The 19,010-nt window shown below is 38.4% G+C and overlaps 1 protein-coding gene across 1 annotated transcript in view; it reads left to right on the top strand.

Annotated features, from left to right (window-relative positions):
• Positions 1-2,208: 2,208 nt before the first annotated feature.
• Positions 2,209-19,010, top strand: part of CHRDL1 (chordin-like 1) — a 37,432-nt gene continuing 20,630 nt past the window's right edge. The window contains exons 1-3 of the mRNA XM_009997143.1: positions 2,209-2,305; positions 4,192-4,304; positions 8,234-8,327. Of these exons, the coding sequence (XP_009995445.1) occupies positions 2,209-2,305; positions 4,192-4,304; positions 8,234-8,327 (304 nt within the window). The remainder of the gene's footprint in view (positions 2,306-4,191; positions 4,305-8,233; positions 8,328-19,010) is intronic.

Here is a 19,010-nt window from a genome sequence, read left to right as displayed (position 1 = left end):
GTTTCTGCTAAGCAGAAAACACACCAATAATTAACAGGTTAATTCCAACTGAGATTTTTTAAATCCAGAAATATTTTAAAGACATTGCCCTTTGGGGAAATAAAGGGAGTGTACTAATAGTGAAAAGTATGTGTTTATATTTGGAGTAACAACAATACAGAAATTAAAGAGAATTAAGAAAGACATCAAAAGTCCCCATCCCGTTTCTGTTATTAACTCCATTTCATATTGCTGTGCAGCATTTCTGAGCATAAGTAAGCAGCCAAAGTTTTTAAATGTTCTTTCTTTTGAAGACCTGACACTTAAAATGATGGATTTCTAAGCCTTTCAATTCAAACTACATAATCTAGCTAACAGGTAAAGTGCTGCACAAAGGGTAATTGTGCTCCACTTATTAATATTGTTTGCTTCAGCCTTTGCCTTCCAAGCAGGCAAAAATACTTAAACATTCACATTTCTGCTAGTCCCAGTGATGTGCTACTGTTGTTCTCAATGCATGCCTGTTGTCCTAGGACTAAATTACAAGGTTTTAATTTTACAAGTTTTTAAAAGGCTGTTTGGCTTTAAAATGTCCTATGTGATTTGAACACGTTGAAAGGAAAAAATGTCTTGAACTTTTCTTCTGAAATTGGAATATTATTCTCAGCTTCCAAAATAAATGGAAAGTTTTATTTTGTTGCTGCATAGGGAGTGTGCTTTTAAAATAGTGTGTGTTTTATTAATGCTTTCAGATACAGTTTGCATTATTTTGGAGAAGCTTACTGAGTATCGACAGAGTAGTTGCATTGATGTGATTAAGTTAAGGAAGATGCCCATTTCTTGTGGTTTGGGTCTGTCGAGTACAGAACTCCTAAACAGCAAAGGCAGTAAAAACACTCTGCTAACATCAAATCACCCACCATTTGTTACACTATCTCAACAGTCTTAATAGGAAGATGTTATTTTCAAGTGCTTGTGAACTTGGTTAGTTAATTTCTTTAAGTTATCCACCACTTAAATTTGAATATACATATATCAATTACTGTTTCTGTTTTGGTGAAGCTGAAACATATTTATAGGCAGTTCTATTATTTTTATTAAATATGAAGAGGTCAAATTACTTTAACAAAGGCGATAGTTTATTTTTCCAATACTGAAACTGCTTTCTTTTTTTTTTTTTTTTTTTAAATTTTGTAAAACTAATTGTGAATCCACATCAAGACTCTTCAACCTGACTTTTCCAACATTATAAATTATGGACAAGCATACTCTGGGAAGATAAATACTTTTGCAATGAATTCTGATAAACAGTAAATAATCCACATACTTCTCAACTTAGAATCCTAGGTTGGCTACCAAAAAAAATTCATTCTACTTTAGTTAATTATTTTCTCCCTAATTTTTTTCATTATAAAATATTTTACCTTTTAGAAGCTAGAAAAAGATAAACAGAACAGTGTACACAGCAAGTACAATACTATCTCTGCACCACACAGAGAATACATTAAGCTTTGCTCTGTATGCAAGGTTTTGACATGAAAAATCTACAAGAAGACAACATCTCATTCCCCCATTCTTCTTTCAGATATCAAGGCAATGGAAGGGTTAACTCTACAAAAATTAATTATACCCAATCCCAGAACAATGGTAATTGGAAGGGGGGAGTAGGGGAGAGTTGAATAGTGGTGGAAGCCTATTAGATGCTATGAGGAAAACTCCCCTTGAGCTCAGTGTTGCACCCTGAGCACAGATTTCTGTAGTGCAGGGCCAGTACACCAGGTATACCCAAGGTTACCCTTATGATGAAGAGCATGGTACAACTGACACCTGGATTTCCTATGTTGCATTTCAAAGAGCTGCTCAACAAGAAAATTTCCCAAACTTAGTTTCTTGTGAAAGAGAACTTTTAAGAATTCAGGTTGCCTACTTGCCAGATTTCTTTGATTTGGAATAAAATAAGAACTTTATTAGAGTAATAACGTTTTCATCTTTGATGAATGGGAATGTGCCCCGTTTTCAAAAAAATGAAATGACCTGAAGGCAAAGCTCTTTCCATTAAATGAAGATCCATGATACAGATGGATTCTTTGGTTCTGGCAGTTTAGGATTCTGTGTGCTGGATGAAATAATGTCAGAGATTGTAAGTATCTCACATAATTTAATTTAATCCTTTCTTCCTAACAGCTCAACATTCTTTGGACGATCTTTCTTTTCCTTTTCTCGACAAAGATGAGAAAAAAGTGGATATTGCAAGATTTTAATTTTATCTTTTTTGGTGTGCTCTGTCTCATTTTCATAGATGGAGGTAAACTAGAACAAGTAAAACGTAAGTAGAATTCAAACAAAGCTGTCACATTCACCCAAATTTGACATTTTCCTTCTATTTGACTGATGTGGTTCAGGAAGGACCTTCAAACAAGGATGTCCTAAACTGTGGGCATGTGTTCAAAACCTTCTAATATTTTTCCTCTTAATAATGCTACATTTAGTAGAATCAGGTCATACCCACATTTGGGGCACATTTTCCTAAAGTTGTACAGGTTTCATTGCATCATAAAGAACATAACACATCAATTGGATAATCTGCTTTATTTCAAATATCCCAAATCAAGAGAGTGCTTAATTCCATTTTAGTGACCTCTGTAAACATCTGATGGGTTATCTATATTTTTTGCCATGTGTAAGACTATTGTGCTGCAGTTTTCAGCTAGTGTAAAGCTCGTCCAAGACTGCTCTGTTGTGTTCCAAAAACAACCTTATATGAACTAGATCAGATACATCCTTTGAGAAAATGAAAAGTCTAGGAATTGTCAAAAACTAGATGAGAACTGAAAAGAATACAGACAAAACAAGGGGAGTATTTCTACAAAGCCTGTGACCCATGAGAGATGTTGCCACATTTCAGAAAGCATGGCAAGGAGGAATAAGTACCCAAATAAGTTTAGGAGTTACTGACTGCTACAGCCTTGTTACTAGCTCTCTGGAATGCTCTCCCCACCTGCACAGGCAGGGTTTTGGCCTTCTTCTTAAAAAGGACAGTGTTTGTCCTTGAGAAGTAGTTAATTTTTTTGGCCTCAGTATCAGCAGCTTCTGCTTCTAAGGAGGTAGATAAAAAAAAAAAGACAACAAAAAAACCAGAATGAGTTCAAAAAAGGCCCACCTTTTCCTCTGAACTTAACAGGAAAACAATGTGCAGCTATCCCTGTTCAAAGAAAGCACAGTATGAGAAATTATCAGACCACCTTAGCCACCTGCTTTTTCAGATCCTGCGTTTCATTTGTTATACTTCTGTGTGAAGTGAGAGCAGATCGCTCCAGAGTTGCTTCTAATAATCCCTAACTCTTGCTAACTTCTTATAGCCCAGTAAATGTGAAAAATGCCCCTTGCTTGGACTATCACTTGGAAGACAGGTATTTTGCCTGATACCCCAAAGTGTCATCTCTACTGAGCATGATGACTTAAGATGAATTTGGGCATTGTTAAAGTAACAGGCAGGAATTCTCTCATGGAAACATGTGAGAAACACCCTTTTATTGAAGAGATTTGAGTTTTCAGTGGGAAACAATAATGTGGCAGGGACAGGGGCAGTAATGCCTGAGAGGTAGAGGGATATCTGCAAAACTGCAGCTGTAAGATTAGAAGTGTGTAAAATGAAGAGGTATTAAAATATTTTGAATGCTGATGCATATTTAAGCACAAATTGTTCTGAAATACTACAACAAACTTTTTATTGGATTGTTAAAATATGGAGATACTGAGTGTGCAGTGTAAATACAGTGCATTTATCTTGCTTTTGTAGTCCCCTTGTTCAAAATCTCTCTGCTGTACAAGCTGGGATTTTCTTGAGTTGAGCCAATTGCTTTGGTTTTGTTTCCTATAAGTGTGTTTGAGCAATCAAGCACTTTAATTTTGTTACCTAAATAGGATCTTAGCCTGCGTTTCTGCAGGTGAAAGAATAAACTCACCCTGTGTGAAAGCCATTTTGTCAGCTATTTCAGGAGCTGCAATTTTGGAAAGAAGGGAGGCCATGTCCTTTATTTTGGTTTGGAAGGTTAGACACAACAGCACATGAAATTAAGGGCATTTCTGTTGTGTGCTTCTCCAGGGAAAGACAAAATAGTTTACAGAAAACACTGCACACATAAAAACACTTTTTAAGCACAGAATGGGAACATTCAATTATTGCTCTTTCAATTCTTTCCTGTTTTACAGATTCAGATACATACTGTGTGTTTCAAGATAAGAAGTATCGTGTAGGAGAAAGATGGCATCCTTATCTTGAACCCTATGGCCTTGTTTACTGTGTTAACTGTCTTTGCTCAGAGGTAGGACTGCTCAATTACTGATACTACAACTTCTACTTACTTAATTGACTAGAATCCTTTCTGTTGTAGCTACAATATGACAAAGCCCAAACTTGTTTTCACAAGTGGGTCCTGATAATGCTGCAGGAAATAGAGGCAGGTGATCTTTATGAAAGGAAGATCAAACAGAAAAGGCCAATACTGGAAAAAGAAACTTGCATGGGGTAGACAGAACAGCTTCATAACTAGCCAGAAGCTTTGTCAATGCTGAGCATTACATCTTGAATAACTGGACCCCAGTACCTAAATATAACTCTTGTAGTTCCATCAATACAGACAATTGTGCTGAGCTGGAATAGTGTTGTGATCTTTTCAGAATGCTCACATCTTCAGAGGCATTTCCACAGTCACAGCATCTGCTGCTCTAAAGTGCTGAAGGAACAGGCTTGGATATCACTGTTTGTAAAAACTATGAAAGAAGAATGAGATGATGAAAAATGAGAAAAGGGAATGAGGAGCTGAGAAAATTGGGTAGGATGACAAAGTACAGGTCCTTGGCTGACATCAGCTGATGTTTGATATGAAGACGCAGCAGTCGTAGATGGCCTAAGTATGTCATATACAGCTGGAGGAGGCAGGAAAATGAGGGCAGAGTATGTCCCTTGGAATACTTTAAATGACTAAACAATAATGGATCTTAATCGCTAACACATGAAACACTCCAGATGCTGATTTTTGTCTGATGTATTTAATGCAGAATAAAGTTTTCTTGGCTATTTTCCCCCCCACAATTGTAAAATATTGGGCCCCTGTGCAGCATTTGCTCTGAGGGATCTGCTACTACAATTTAGTGCAGAGACACACAAAGACTAGTCCCACAGGCTTGGCTGCATCTCAGATCTGAGCAGCAGAATGCCTCTGTAAGAGGAAAAGCAATGTAGTAGGAAGAAGAGAAAGTCCTTGGTTACAGCAAAAAAGGCATTTTCACTCACCTTTGCTGATCTATATGCAAAGATGAAAATTCCCTCAGAGGCAGTGTGTGGTAAAACCCTCATTAAATTGCTAGAAGGCTGTGTCTTGGCTGGAGCTGAAATTCAGTGGACACCCTAGAGATCTGGATACAAATCATTGGTCAATGATTTTCAGGAAGATTTTAAGTCTGGAGGGATGGGAAAAGGCATGGTATGCTCCTCTAGAGAACAGCACAGCTGTGATCCAGGCTGTGAGGCTCCAACAAATGGAGTGTATTCTATTTCTTTCCTTCACACATGGATACAGAAGACCAGAGTGACAGTTCAGGATAACAAGGTTAGTAAAGAAGGAAATTGCTTGTGGTAATTACCAGTACATGCAGCTCAGAAATGGTTCTGGACTTCAAATCCGTGTTTGCTATGTTTTACCTTTGTTGTACTTTGAGAGTGCAAAATGTATCTTGGGGTTATTTCAGCACTGAGGATGCTAAGGGATCTCTGGGATGTGACTCTTGTTGCCTGAAAGGAAGACTCCAAAGAGCAACTGGAGCATCCAGCCATTCATTTGAGCTTTGTGCTGGCTAAAAGAAATGCACTTAAAAGATGGTCCTAAACAAAAAGCTCCAAATCATCAGGAAACTCAGCAATTTATAATTTTAACAAAAACCAGAGAAAGCATTAGAAAGCATGCTATGACATAGCAAAGACCTTAAACCAAATATTACAGCATAAGAAATGAAACCTAAGTGTGCCACAGACAGAAAATAGGAGAGACCTCAGTGTAACTTAGTGATTTCCTTGGCAGTAAATCAGTTAGGTAAAGGATATAGACAGAGTCTATAGCAGCAACCTTCTCCCTCACACTGCTGATAAAAGCAAAAAAAACCCCAGAGATCTTCATCACCAGTGTAGCCAGAATTTCTTTGCTTGACTCAAACATCATGATTCATATGATGTCTGCACAAAACAAGTGGTATCAGCCAGGCAACAAACCAAGATTTCCACTCCATGTCTGAACAACAGTCCGTCCATCCCCCGTAACACACACTTCTAATATTTAAAAAAAAGTGAGACAAATTAACTAAACAGAGGCCAAATTATTCAGCTTGCGATTAAATAATAAAAAAAAAAAAATTAAAAAAAAAGCCTTCCTGGTTTTGTATGTATGTAGTATTGTATTTTTACAAGTTACAATTTACATACTTATCCCAGAATAAAACTAAACGGAATTCAGTGTTCTCACCCTGTTCCCCCTTTCTTTTACAACCCTCCCTCTCCCCCCGCCCAGTACACAGTGGAGACTGTTGACTGTTACTGTCAGGTAAATTGGAGCACTCACAATTCATCAGATCATTATTTTATTTTCTAAAATACAGCAGCTCTTTCTTGCATTCATAGTCAGATGGCAGACTTCAGGTGCTAAAATGAATACTCTCCACACTTAGCGCTGATAACACAGCTCGGGAAGAGAGATGCATTACTCTTTGGGTATCTGATGCAGAAATACTACCCATGGCCCTCTGGGAGTTTAAGCCCTAATCTAGTCAGTGAGGCTTGTTCTCCCAAATACCACTGTGTATCTAAGCATAAAATCAGTCTCACCAAGCACAAGATCATTTCAGATAGCTCTGCCCTGCTGCAAACAATGGAGTATTACAGACAGGACCGAGAAGCAAAGCAAGCCTGCAAAATTTTTATCACGACTGATGATGCACAGGAAGTAAATATTCACCTCAGGAGATATAACAGAACTAATAATTAAAAAGGGAGTGAGGCCATGGAACAGGTCAAGTAAGAAACGTGGAGCTGTTTCTCACTTGAAAGGCAGTGCCAGCCTTTCTTCTACCATAGTGCTTTACAGGCTCTCAGACGATGCTCTACTGGGCAAGAAGCTGTGCAAACCATTCACGGTTCCAATCCTGCAGAGAGTGTGCAGCCTAAAATTGGCTCCTCCTCTATAAAATCAGTATATTTCATTTCAGTCATCATTGGAAACAGATGGTGATATCATTTTTAGTGCCTCTTTCCAAAGCAGATGCATAAATGTAGTTTGTGGGTAGTAATGAGCTAACAGTATGATTCCAGCCTGTGGTCTGATGATATGTAGGAGTTAATGGATTATTTTGAAATAGATGGCTAGAAAAAGCCTATACATAAGCTATCTAAGGCAGTCTGCACCTCCACTGGAAACATTTCCATGCTCCAGAAGGCATATGAAAATGCAGTAGGTTTATTCCTGACACCACCTAAAACTACAGTCATATCATAGTATCAGTGTTCATACTGAAAGATCTTTTCTGCTATAAACATGAGAAACTCAGAGCTAAATTAGGAAGATGAATTATAGATGGGAAATGGGAATTTGAAATGGATGGATAGTCTTTTCAGACTCCAGTGTTACAGACACTGGAGAATGAAAATTCCCTGTGTTGTAATTATAAATCAACGTTAGATGTGGTCAAATAGAATATTATGTTAATTACATGAATAATGAACACTATTCCCAAGACTTGCTTGTATTTCTTAGAAAAATGGCCACTTACCAACTGGCGTTTTTTGTCTACTAGGGAACTCATAAAATAAAAAGACTCTGCAGTTTTCAGGAACAATTACAGACACTATTGTCTCTTGTGGTCTTGAACTAACCCTCAGTAGGGGATATCTCATAGACCCACCATTCATCATTTGTGTCTTCCTTTTGGAAATGCAATTCCTAAGCATATTCTGCTCAAAAGGAAAACACAAATTAAGATTGTTGCAATCCATTTTTAGGCACTTGATCTGATTTAAGTTTTGTATGAACTTCTGCTTCATTCTGACTTCCAGAGGCAGTGAAAGTAGTCTGGTCATACTCCAGTATGAGTGAAATAATCATGTTGTAAAAAGGCATTTGTTTTAAAAATATCTAAATGCAGACTAGAAAACATAGAAACTGGTAAGCCCATTTAATTAAAATACTGTATTTTGTTCCACCTGCAGAATGGAAATGTACTGTGTAGCAGAATAAGATGCCCAAGTCTACACTGTCCTTCCCCAGTGCATGTACCACAGCTGTGCTGCCCACGATGCCCAGGTAATTCCTATCACTGACATGCAGTCCTTTCTGAAGTAGTTATTTAATGTGCTGAGTAACAGCAAAATTAAATGTCTGTGCTGGAAAACTTCTGGGAAGTAAAATTCCTTCTATATCCATTCAGGTCATGAGAGGCTTGTCTTACAGTAAGCTACAGTACTTCCTATGGTGGTTTCATTTTAGAAAATCAGTATAGATTTGGGAAACGAGTCCAGTCCTCTACAATTCAGGCAGAAGGTAGCATTAATTTCACTGATGGGGTTCATGGACTACTGGCTCCCCACTCCTTCCCTTATCTCTAACCTCCAGTCACAATAAAAACCTGTTCCACAAAATTCCTAGGTTTCTGATTTTGGTGCTGTTCATAAGGCAAGGCTAAAATCCATGGATATTTGCAATGGTTCTCTGTTAACAAGCAATTCAAAATTTCTATGGCAAATGTGCATTTGTATAGTATCCCTGTACAACCAGTCTGGTAACATTTGCCTTTTACATCTCAAATCCAGGCACAGCTTCATAATTAGTAGAGACTGTTATAAATCACAGAAGCAGTGCTGTAGAAGTTTATGACTATATAAATCCAATTGGATACTGTATAGTAAATTCCTCCAGACTGTACATTTATTATATGCTCATTATTAAGAGCCACTGTATGAAGGAGACTAAGCAGGATCTTTCACGAGGCTGTTACAACATTCCCGACATGGCCTAATGGCTGGTGCATTTGACTGGAGCTTTCCCTTAAATGTCTGTCTTAGTGGCACCTCTCATTTCTACTTATAAAAGAGTATTCATGCAGCATCACAGAAAGGGGTTTTATTTGACTTTCACCAGAGAGTTTCATTGTCTGAGTAAAACAGCTGTTCCCTGACCAAAATCTGTGAGCAGGAGGCAGTATGCAACGGTGGAGGGGTATGAGAGTACAAGTAATTTTGCTGGGATTGGGGCACATTGTTGCACTTACTGGAGAATAAATGGCATGCACCTGTCAATATTTGGTAGGATTCATCTGTTCTGACAATTATATACATCTGTCTGTCAGATGTGTACATTAACATTTGATACAGGTATCTAGAATCCTTTTTTCATCGGTGATGAGGAAGCAGCATTTCAAGTGTGTAGCTCATCTGATGCCACAATGCCACTCTTCTTGTGTCCTGGGATGAGATTAATTCTTTTGAACTTCAGATCTAACACTCTGGCACCTGGCTGATGGTAGACTTTTATCTAATATGTATGAAAGAAAGTTTGTAAGGTAGTATGCTTTATTTGACCAATTAGGGTTTTTAGATTAACTGGTAAGAAGCTGGGAACATGAACCCTTTTTCTGTTTTCAAATCAGAAGGACTGATTGCCAGTGTGTGCAAAATCTGGTCTGTTTTTCCAGCTAATCTACACTTTGGTTGGCAAGGGAATCATCTCAATACCCTTTATAGCTGTTGGAAACATGCTGTCCCCAGGGCGTGATTCATCCTGTTACCCAGAATGAGAATTTCTCCCTGGAGATGCCTGTCTCTCTCCACTGATTATTGAGGGAGCAAAGACAAATACCTTAGGCTAGATGGTTACTTTTTGGACAGCGTAAGTTAAATCACAGAATGTAACTGGCATTTGGAGTCAAGAACTTAATAATTTTTGTTGGGTTTTTTTGTTTGTTTGGGTATTTTTTAATATCTCTGTACAGTATTTAGTATAGAAACACAAATGCTTCTAGATTGACTGTTTCTGTTTCAAGTGCTCTTTGGCAGTGAAATGTTGGGCTTTTTTCTGTGAATGAGGCTATAAATGCTGTGATACCTGTCAAGGTTTTAAAGCATTGTGCAATGACCTATTAAGGAGGAGTAGGGGCCTTTGTAAACTCTCACATCCTTCTTATCAAATTAAGCTCCTGCTATTCAGTCTCCAGCTAGAATTTTGTACTGTGTGTTTAATGTGATAAATCCAGAAAATTAGCATAATGAGTCTTTCCTGAATTCTTATCTATTAACCTTCTCTTAACTGCTTCTAGAGTCTGCTACATGTGATAGACCATTAAACTACTAGCTGGGCAGCATCTTATTAAAAATGAAGTCCCACTAAGGTTTATTTTTTCCCTAATTGAATCTGTAATTCAGATAGATCTGCACCAGTGTCAGGCAAAAGAGGACCAGGAATCTCCTGTGATTTCAGAGGCTATTTGCATTCAGCTCTCTGGAGTGATTATGTGTATCATATTTGGTGTTCTGTCTTCAGTGGCAGTGTTCATGCCTGATCTGAATAGGAATCTCAAGCATTCTTGCACATCTGATGCCAGCTTTCCATTCCTATGTGTCTGGCATACAATGTCCTTTGTGCAACATCCTGTGATACGCAGGAAATTCACTTCTCTGGTTTCCCTGGTTATTTTTTCATGGAACGTGCCAGAGCTCTGGCCATTAGCCATCCATTTGAATTACTCTCATAAATGCTTATTATATTCTGTCAAGTATGTTTCCCCTCAGTTTCTCAAGCTGCATTTCAGAAATGAGTAGTGCTAGTCCCAGTGACTCTGGGCTCTTCCTCCTGCCTTTCTCCAGGCCTTGGAGAGTATAAGTGCCCAAATAACTGCCTCCTTATTTGATGAAGCAGAGGTAATGCCAGGAGGCAGCAACTTTCTTTGGAAACTGAACTTCATAACTACCTAAGTGGATGAGCTGTTGAAGGGATTCCTTTGAGAAAAGTTGGCACTGCTCTCCCCTTGGAATTAATGTCTCCTGCATCCATAGTGACACTGGACTTACTGACACAAAGAGATGCAGTGTTTGTATCCTGTCTCCCTGGCACGAGCCATCATGAATCTTAAGTAGTTGTCAGACATGTTATGAAGCATCTTCTACTTTCCACCAGTGGTTCAATCCCACCATCTTCTACCACAAATTTCACTGCTAACTTTTTGTGTGTGTGAAATCTATTCTTTCTAGCATTGGCAAAATCCAGACCTCGTGTCTTATACAAAACTAGATATTCCTCCCTTTTGCAGCTCTCAGAAGTATTTTACTATCTGAATTAGATTCTTATCATCACACATATATAACAAAAAATACAAGGTTCATATTCATTGGGAATCTTTTTACACATTAGTGAGACCCAAAAAGACATCACATGCTTCCAAGCTTGAACTCCTTCCTTCCACCTCAGAATGCTCCTCCAGGCATTGTCAGAAGCAAGGTGATTTATACAGTCCGGGAGAGAATTCACCATCATTCTTAGAGCTGGATCAGCTCTTGAGCTAGACTGGACTTCAGACCTCCTGACATAAAAATAAACTTATAGTACAAGTTCTTCAGCTATTCAGCTGCAGCTGTCTTTTATGGCACTACTGTGGACAGTGCCTTTATAAATAGAACAGTTATTGCAGATTGTGTAATTACTGCATGGAACTATTGTGAATCATAGCATTTAGAGTCTAAAGATCTACAATTTTTTACTACACTCTGGAACATGTAAATCTAAGATGCAGAAGCTTATATCAGAAGCAAAAATGCACAGTTGCAGGATTTAGAAAGGGTTTCCATATTCCACTTGCTGGTTTGATTTCTCAGCAGATAAGGCTGCACACTGAAGTATGAATCAGCCCATCTGGCTACAGTATTTTTTAAGCTTGCTGCCTTCACTAAACACACTAGCTTCCAAGAATGTTCACGATTAGTAACACATTTAAGTTTAAGCTCCTTTGGTACTATGATTTCTTCTATATCAAATTCAAAGTACTTTTCTAATGTACTTTTTTATGTTCTTTAGATATTGAAGTAACAACAAAATGCCACTTGGTACCTATATGCCTAGCTGGACTAAATACAAAGATAGACCAGATCAGGTATCTCACAATAGTGATCTGAGAACATCACCTAAAAATAAATGAGGCTATGTCTGCACAGTAGACTGCAGTATGACTTACAATACCTGTATCTCTGAACTACATATTTTGAATCCTGGAATCAGCCTAGTTAGCACAGTGCAGAACTCACTGCACTGCAAAACTCACATAAGGAACAAGAAACATGCACCTGCTCAGTGCTACCTTCTCTCAATTCCTTCCAGGAACTGAGCCAGTCCAGGTAACACACTGCACCGTGTAGCATAGATATTCTTCAAGATTCAGCTTTGCAAGGTGCTGAGTATGGACCCCACCTGTTGACCTAATACATAGCATATAGGTAAACACAGAAGCATGAGTATAATACAATGGATCTTGCACTGAATTACAACCAAGATCTTCAACCTGGACAGTTGGAATGCTTTGGTGGAATGATTTTCCACTGCAGAATGTACATACAATAAACTGTTTGGTGAAGAGGTTTAGGGTTCTACCGAGCTCACACACCAGAGCTCCCAGGCTCTCAGCTCTAGTCTTCTCACCCATCCATAAAAATCCAGTCTATTACACAAATATTTGTGGGATAGAGGAAGGCATATTGTGCCCAATTCTCCCATCCTCTATACAATTCGTGTTGCTACAACCTACTCCTCTCTTATCACTGAGTGAGAAACTCATGGTCTAGATCTCACTGAAGTTACAAAGAGTTCTAATTGTCTTAAATAGATGGATGTGAAGTCTGAGTAGGAAAGATGAAAAAACATACAAATATGGTAATATCAAGAGATGTTCAGGTGGTCTCTTACTGAGTAAATACTGTTTTCCATGCCGTTAGTAAAAGAACATTTATTATCTCCCATATGAAAAGTATATATTTTGACTGATGCTACTACAGCTCTGAAGTTAAAATCAGAAACACTTCACATCCTGAGTTCCAGAATGAAAACAGACTATTGGGGAACAAGATCAAGAATTTTTGAGTAACCTGGAAAAGGGCATGTCATCCTTCTAAAAGTTCTGCCTGAACCAATACTCATGTTTGAAACACCTAAGTATTTAACGAGAATTTGGAGATGGATTCAGACTTCACATGACTTGCAAAACTTTAAAACTCCCCACTTTCCTAAAGATCAGATTTCTATCATGAGAGTTCTTCATGGTTCTGAACCTTGAGAAATTGAGAACACAGAAACCCTTTTCCCTTCCATATGTTAATCTGTCCCTCTATTGCCTAAGTCCTTAGGCAGCAGAATTTCTTAATGAACTATGCTGCCAGAACACCCACTTTCCATCTTACCCCATAAAAAGATTTGAGACCATTAATTATGCACCAGTATAAACCATCTCTGAGCTTGTAGTTTCCTTTCTCTTATATAATGGTGAAAAGATTAAGGAAGAAGGGAGAGTCTCATGAGAAGAATGATATGCAGATCCCATTTCTTTCTTTCATAACTCTTACTGAAATTTGAATTTGACAGGAGCAAATACTATAGCTACTGAAAATCAATACATGTTGTATTTGGAGACAATAATAAGAAAAAAGTATCTTATAAAGGTCTGTCCTAAAGGCCTAGCTGTAGTCTGTGAGATGAAAACAACAGAGCAATAACAGCTGTCATTTTACGGAAGGCTTGATAAGTTATGGAGAAATCTTATAAAATCCATCACTTGTGGAGAACAACAACAACCTGTAAGCAATTTTGATACTTAATTCTTAGTCCACTACACACAGCTGATGGGAATACTGTGCTTGATACATGAAGGGCACTCTGGCTGTCAGGGATTGAGAAACGATGGAGGAAAATGTCATTGTTTGAGAATGGTTACATCTTGGCAGAAATGTTCAGATGAAAAAAAAAATATCTAAGGCAGGACAAGCCTAAGTAAAGTTGAGTATTGAAAGTACAGTGTTATAATAACTGGGGTTCCTTTCACACCCCTCTACTAAAAAATAACCCGTGACCCAGGCTCTTGGCAGTCATGGTACATGAGACTGCAGAATAGGTATGCCAACAAACATAGCAGCTAATAGTTACCACTGGAGAAATATTTACTATTATCTATTGATAAATTTTTCCAGTCTACATTTGGTTCCCGTGGAGGAGGTTCCATAGAATTACAGAGCTGTGCTTGTTTATGGTTACTCCACATATATAAACAAAGTGGATATTGGTATCTCAAATATAAAAGACTTACAGAATGTTACAGAGTGCCAGAGATTAGTGAGATGTTCTGTTCTTTGTGTAGTCCGACCAATGAGTAGCTATCAGATAATTCAAATAAATGGTTTATTTGTAAGTACATTTGATTTGGAAATACAATTATATAGGCATTCTTGGGAGATGTCTGATTTTTTCCTATTGATGTGCACTCAGGTAATCCAGTTTGTTCTGTGACTTGTCTACTGGCTTCACAAGAAATGTTTGCTATCACAGCCAGATTGGGGTTATCACTTGTTTCCATTCTGCTTTTTTCACCATAAAAATTCAAACAATCTATCTGTAAATCATAATCCAGAATGCACTGAAAAAATATGTATCTTCCCACATGGATTACATAACTTCCATTCTTTGGACTGAGAGGATAGGATATAGGATAGGACAGGATAGGATAGGAGAGAGGAGAGGAGATGATATAGGACAGGATAGGCTGCTCAGCATTTTTCCAAGATAACTTCCAGTAGCTTCAAAGATGCTTCAGAGAGGATTCAAAATGCACCAAAGCTTCTCTTTGTTTCCTTGGCTGGATGAGTGATTGGTAGATTGGTGTAATAGTTCAGCCTTAGAGAAAGAATTAAAATGGGGCAACCTAGAAAGTGTTTTATGACTGTGTTAGAATTTTGCTAGCCAATTTTTTATGCCACTATAAAAGAAAAAACAGGAAATTAAGCTTCAGAAAATATATTAAAATAATGTGAAGAGCTTGACTTCAGCCCTAGAAAGCTAAAAAATAACCAACAGCCTTTTGAATATTTAAACTGAAACTACTTCTTTGCCTTGAATCTGTATGAAAGTTCATACTGTCTAGATAAGGTGCTACTAGTTCCTTCAAGCAATGAGTTTCATACGCTTTCCACCGTCCGGCCATATTAAAGACTAGCTGTTGCGATTAACTCTGAATTACCTTGGAGTTTTTAGAGCTTAACCTGGTCCTTGAAGTTATTTTAATGTAAAGTGTTTTGTGGCTTAATATCTTTGACACCTGCACCTCTGAGAAGCACATATGGATTTTGTTTAGAGCTTGTGTTTGCAGTTTTTGGATAGTGCACAACTTTCCAATCCAAATTTATTGTCAGCCTCAGTCACTATTTTAAAAACATCGTGATACTGTTTTTGTTGTTTTTAAAAGGGACCTTCACACATCATCTGTGTTTCTTTAAATTCTGGATTTATAGTAAGTTGGATTGTGATGCATGACGGGGGGAAAAAGCTAAATGCAGATGGACTGCAGGTTGATCTACAATCTACTGTAGTCAATCAGCAGATTTTTATTAGCTTTGATAGCTTTTGGACTCAGCCTTCTATGAAAACAGATGCAGTTACTCAGTGGGATATAGTCCCCTCTCTAGAAATGCTAAGGAGTATGGTAGAAATATGAGACAGAAGATGAAAGAGGAAACAGCCTTTATGCTGTACCACACAGAGTAGGTGTTTGGGCCAGGTTCCAAATCTATTTAGCTCAATGGACTTCAGATCAGACCTTGAGGTGACACATTCATGTACAGTAGAAACAAAACTAGAGGGAAGGAATTAAACAAAGGAATTCTTAATAGGAAAGAAATTCATTTGCTCCCTTCGCTGGGCTATAATCCCCCAAGGACCTCCAGCCATAAAGGTTCTTTATAAAAATACTACGTGATCCCTAGAAGATAACCTTGCACTGATACAGAATATTGGGTTTGAGTAATACGTATCTGAGATTGCTGTACTGTCATGAGATCACGAGTTAGCATTCAGTTCTAGTGATAAAGTAGCTCTAGGAAATTTGTGTTTTACCCTTCTTGACATGATAGTGGTAAAAACATCTACCTGTTGAGCAGCTGGTGGTTTTGACCTTGCAACAGCCAGTTTGCAATAGCAGTTTGTCCCACCATGTGCTGATGGCACTCAGGACTCTTGTTTAGTTGTCCAGCGTTGAAGCTGCACTAGGAGCAGGTCAGGTAGTAACTGAGTCGATGGCACTGATGCGTTTCCTGCCTTCCTGAGGCAAATGTCTTGTAAGAGGCTTCCACAAATACTGAGGAAAGTTTGGTAAATTGTTGGAAAACACAGAGCATACATTACCCCAGATCACCATGACACTTGTGTTCCACACTGTCCGTTGCTGCCTGTAACAGAGAGATTCCCTGTCTTCTGTGTTCTCTTTACCCCCTCTGCATTTGGCCCATCTAACCAAGTAGCCCCAGCATACCACACTCATGCTAAGGTGGCCAAAATTTCACAGAACGTCTCCTTCACTGAAGGCCTTTTTGGGGAAGTGAATCACAGTGGAAGAATTAGGAAATCCATATCTCCAGCTGTGTGCTTCTTTGCACTGGCCCTTCTGAAGATAAGCATTAATTGGATCTCTGGGTACAAAGCAACCTCTGGAACGGCTATCACTGTACCTTACATTTCACTTGAACTGCAGGAATATAGGCAACTGCTCTGTATTATATAAAAGCACTGCTATTTGTGCATGAAATGCACTGCGTAAACAGAGAAAAATATTACTTATGTGATCTTTTCCCCATATAAACACGAGGCTCTTTTTTTAAAGAATATTTTTTAAAATACAGTTTGACTTGAACACACAGCATCAGGGCTAGTTCAATCAACAGAGTTGTTTCAGATTCATTCAACACAGCTATAATCAAAATCTCAGTGATTGTCACTCTCCTAGCAAGGTGCATAAATCTCTTTTTGCAGGATGCTTTCTTCACTTTCTCTTTAAGTCTTAGGCTGCTCTGTTTTGAATTTGTAAGGATCAGATTATCAACACAAATTTATTCCTCCATTCCATATACATGTCTCATACTGAATAGCTGTTTCTTATATATAATAACCTTATTCCGTTGGCTTATGTGTAGTAGAGGGAAGAGCCTAACAGAGAATTCCTGCCTGGAGGCAAGCATTGTGTATCTTTTACTTGGAATGTTAGTAGCACTTAAATTTTTCCAGGACTAGAAAAGCTCTGGCTGAACTCCTTGGAACACAGGTATTAAGGCAACAGGGGTCAGAGAACTCATTACCATTTTTTTAAAGCTGTGGTTCCTTAGGTGAAAGGAAGCTAGTTCAGATATTGTTAAATCAGAGCATCACCATGACTGCCCAGATCTATACAAGCTTATCTAGCTGTCAAAATGGCTCCTCCAGCAACAGGAAGAGGTACATGTAATTCTAAAGCTGGAGAGAGGAGTTTAGCCGAGGTCCCCTTGCAAAGCAAAATTCAAAGTGATTACATTTACTTGCTTTGTGTTTCTCTCCTGTACATCAAGGTGACAGAGGATTCAAATGTGTTCCAACTGGCTGTGCAGTCACAAGTAACTATAAGAGTAAATTACAGTCACTCTGAGCCTGCTTCAGTAACCAATGTTGACCAATTGAAGTCTGTGTCTGTGTCTTGCAGTCAGTAGGAGCTGCAAAGGAGCTTCACATTCAAAGATAATGTGAGTTAGTAGGCAACAAACACACACAACTACAGAGTCCAAACCCACTGCCATCCAATGTCATACCACAGTATCCCTTGCTGTTGCTTTCCCCATATGCCAACAACACAGGGCATTACTAGCACACACCCCTGAGAACGAAGCACGCCACTTCAGTTGTCAGGAGCTTCCTTTTAGTTTGGTTTCTCCTGCATGAGGTGCAAAAGCATTACCTGCTCATGGGATATGTTTTGAACCAAAGCACAGCTCACATGCTTTGAATTAATTTTCAATATCGCAGTCCAGAAATTGAAATTAAAACATTGCATCTTTTTTACTTAAAGAGTCCTAGTCTCCGGAGTTACTCACTGAGGAGTACTTCCTCCAGACGTTATTCCCTAGCTTCACTGGGACCCATTTGAAAGAAATACAGCAATCTATAATGTGGTATAAAAGATGCTGTTCACCACCTGGAAGGTGAGACATTAGAGTATATTTTTTACCCTTACAGTTTTAAAGATTCTGCACCAGGAATTAAAAAAAGATCCACGAGTCAACCCATTGTCATGGATATTTGGCAAAAAAAGAGACAAGAACTGTTTTTGCTGCTGCCAGTCCCAGCTCCACTTTCAGATAGAAGCTGAAAGTTGAAGTGGAAGGCACAGTTCCTACTCTGCATGTGTCTGGCTCAGGATAGAGCTATTGCTGTGTATAACAGTACCCAGGCTGGCTAATCTGGGGAAGTCTTGTCCCATACACAATCACAAAGTGAATTCCATTTGAAGACAGAGGCAGCGCTCCCATGGGTGCCTATTTCATATTAAAAACACATTTCAGTGGTAGAGGAAGACACAGCATTTTTTTACAGTGATTGGCCTTTGTAACCTGCATTCTGGGAGCAACTGAAGAAAGCTAGAAAGGTAACAAGATACATAATGGAAAGGAAGCTTCCAATATCTTATTTGCAACTCTCTCCTCTCTGCATTTTATGCTTCCAGCTTCTACCATGAATTGCAGTCAGTGCAAGTTAGTATTTTGTTCTACATTGCTGCCTGCATTTTTTTTTCAACCCCCTTTGTAAATTGAAATTACACTTGCAGGTTTTTACCCAAAAATGTAATTTTCTACACATGAATAAGTAGTTCTCTCATTACTGTTACTGCAGACTACTTCAATTAGTATTTTGGGGCTTTCTAGATTTAATCCTGCACAGTGGAACCTG

This window comes from Chaetura pelagica, unplaced genomic scaffold (genome assembly GCF_000747805.2).
Source record: "Chaetura pelagica isolate M959 unplaced genomic scaffold, ChaPel_1.0 scaffold344, whole genome shotgun sequence".
NCBI lineage: Eukaryota > Metazoa > Chordata > Aves > Apodiformes > Apodidae > Chaetura > Chaetura pelagica.
The sequence above is the reverse complement of the archived record's forward strand: the minus strand, read 5'-3'. Positions and strand labels throughout refer to the sequence as shown.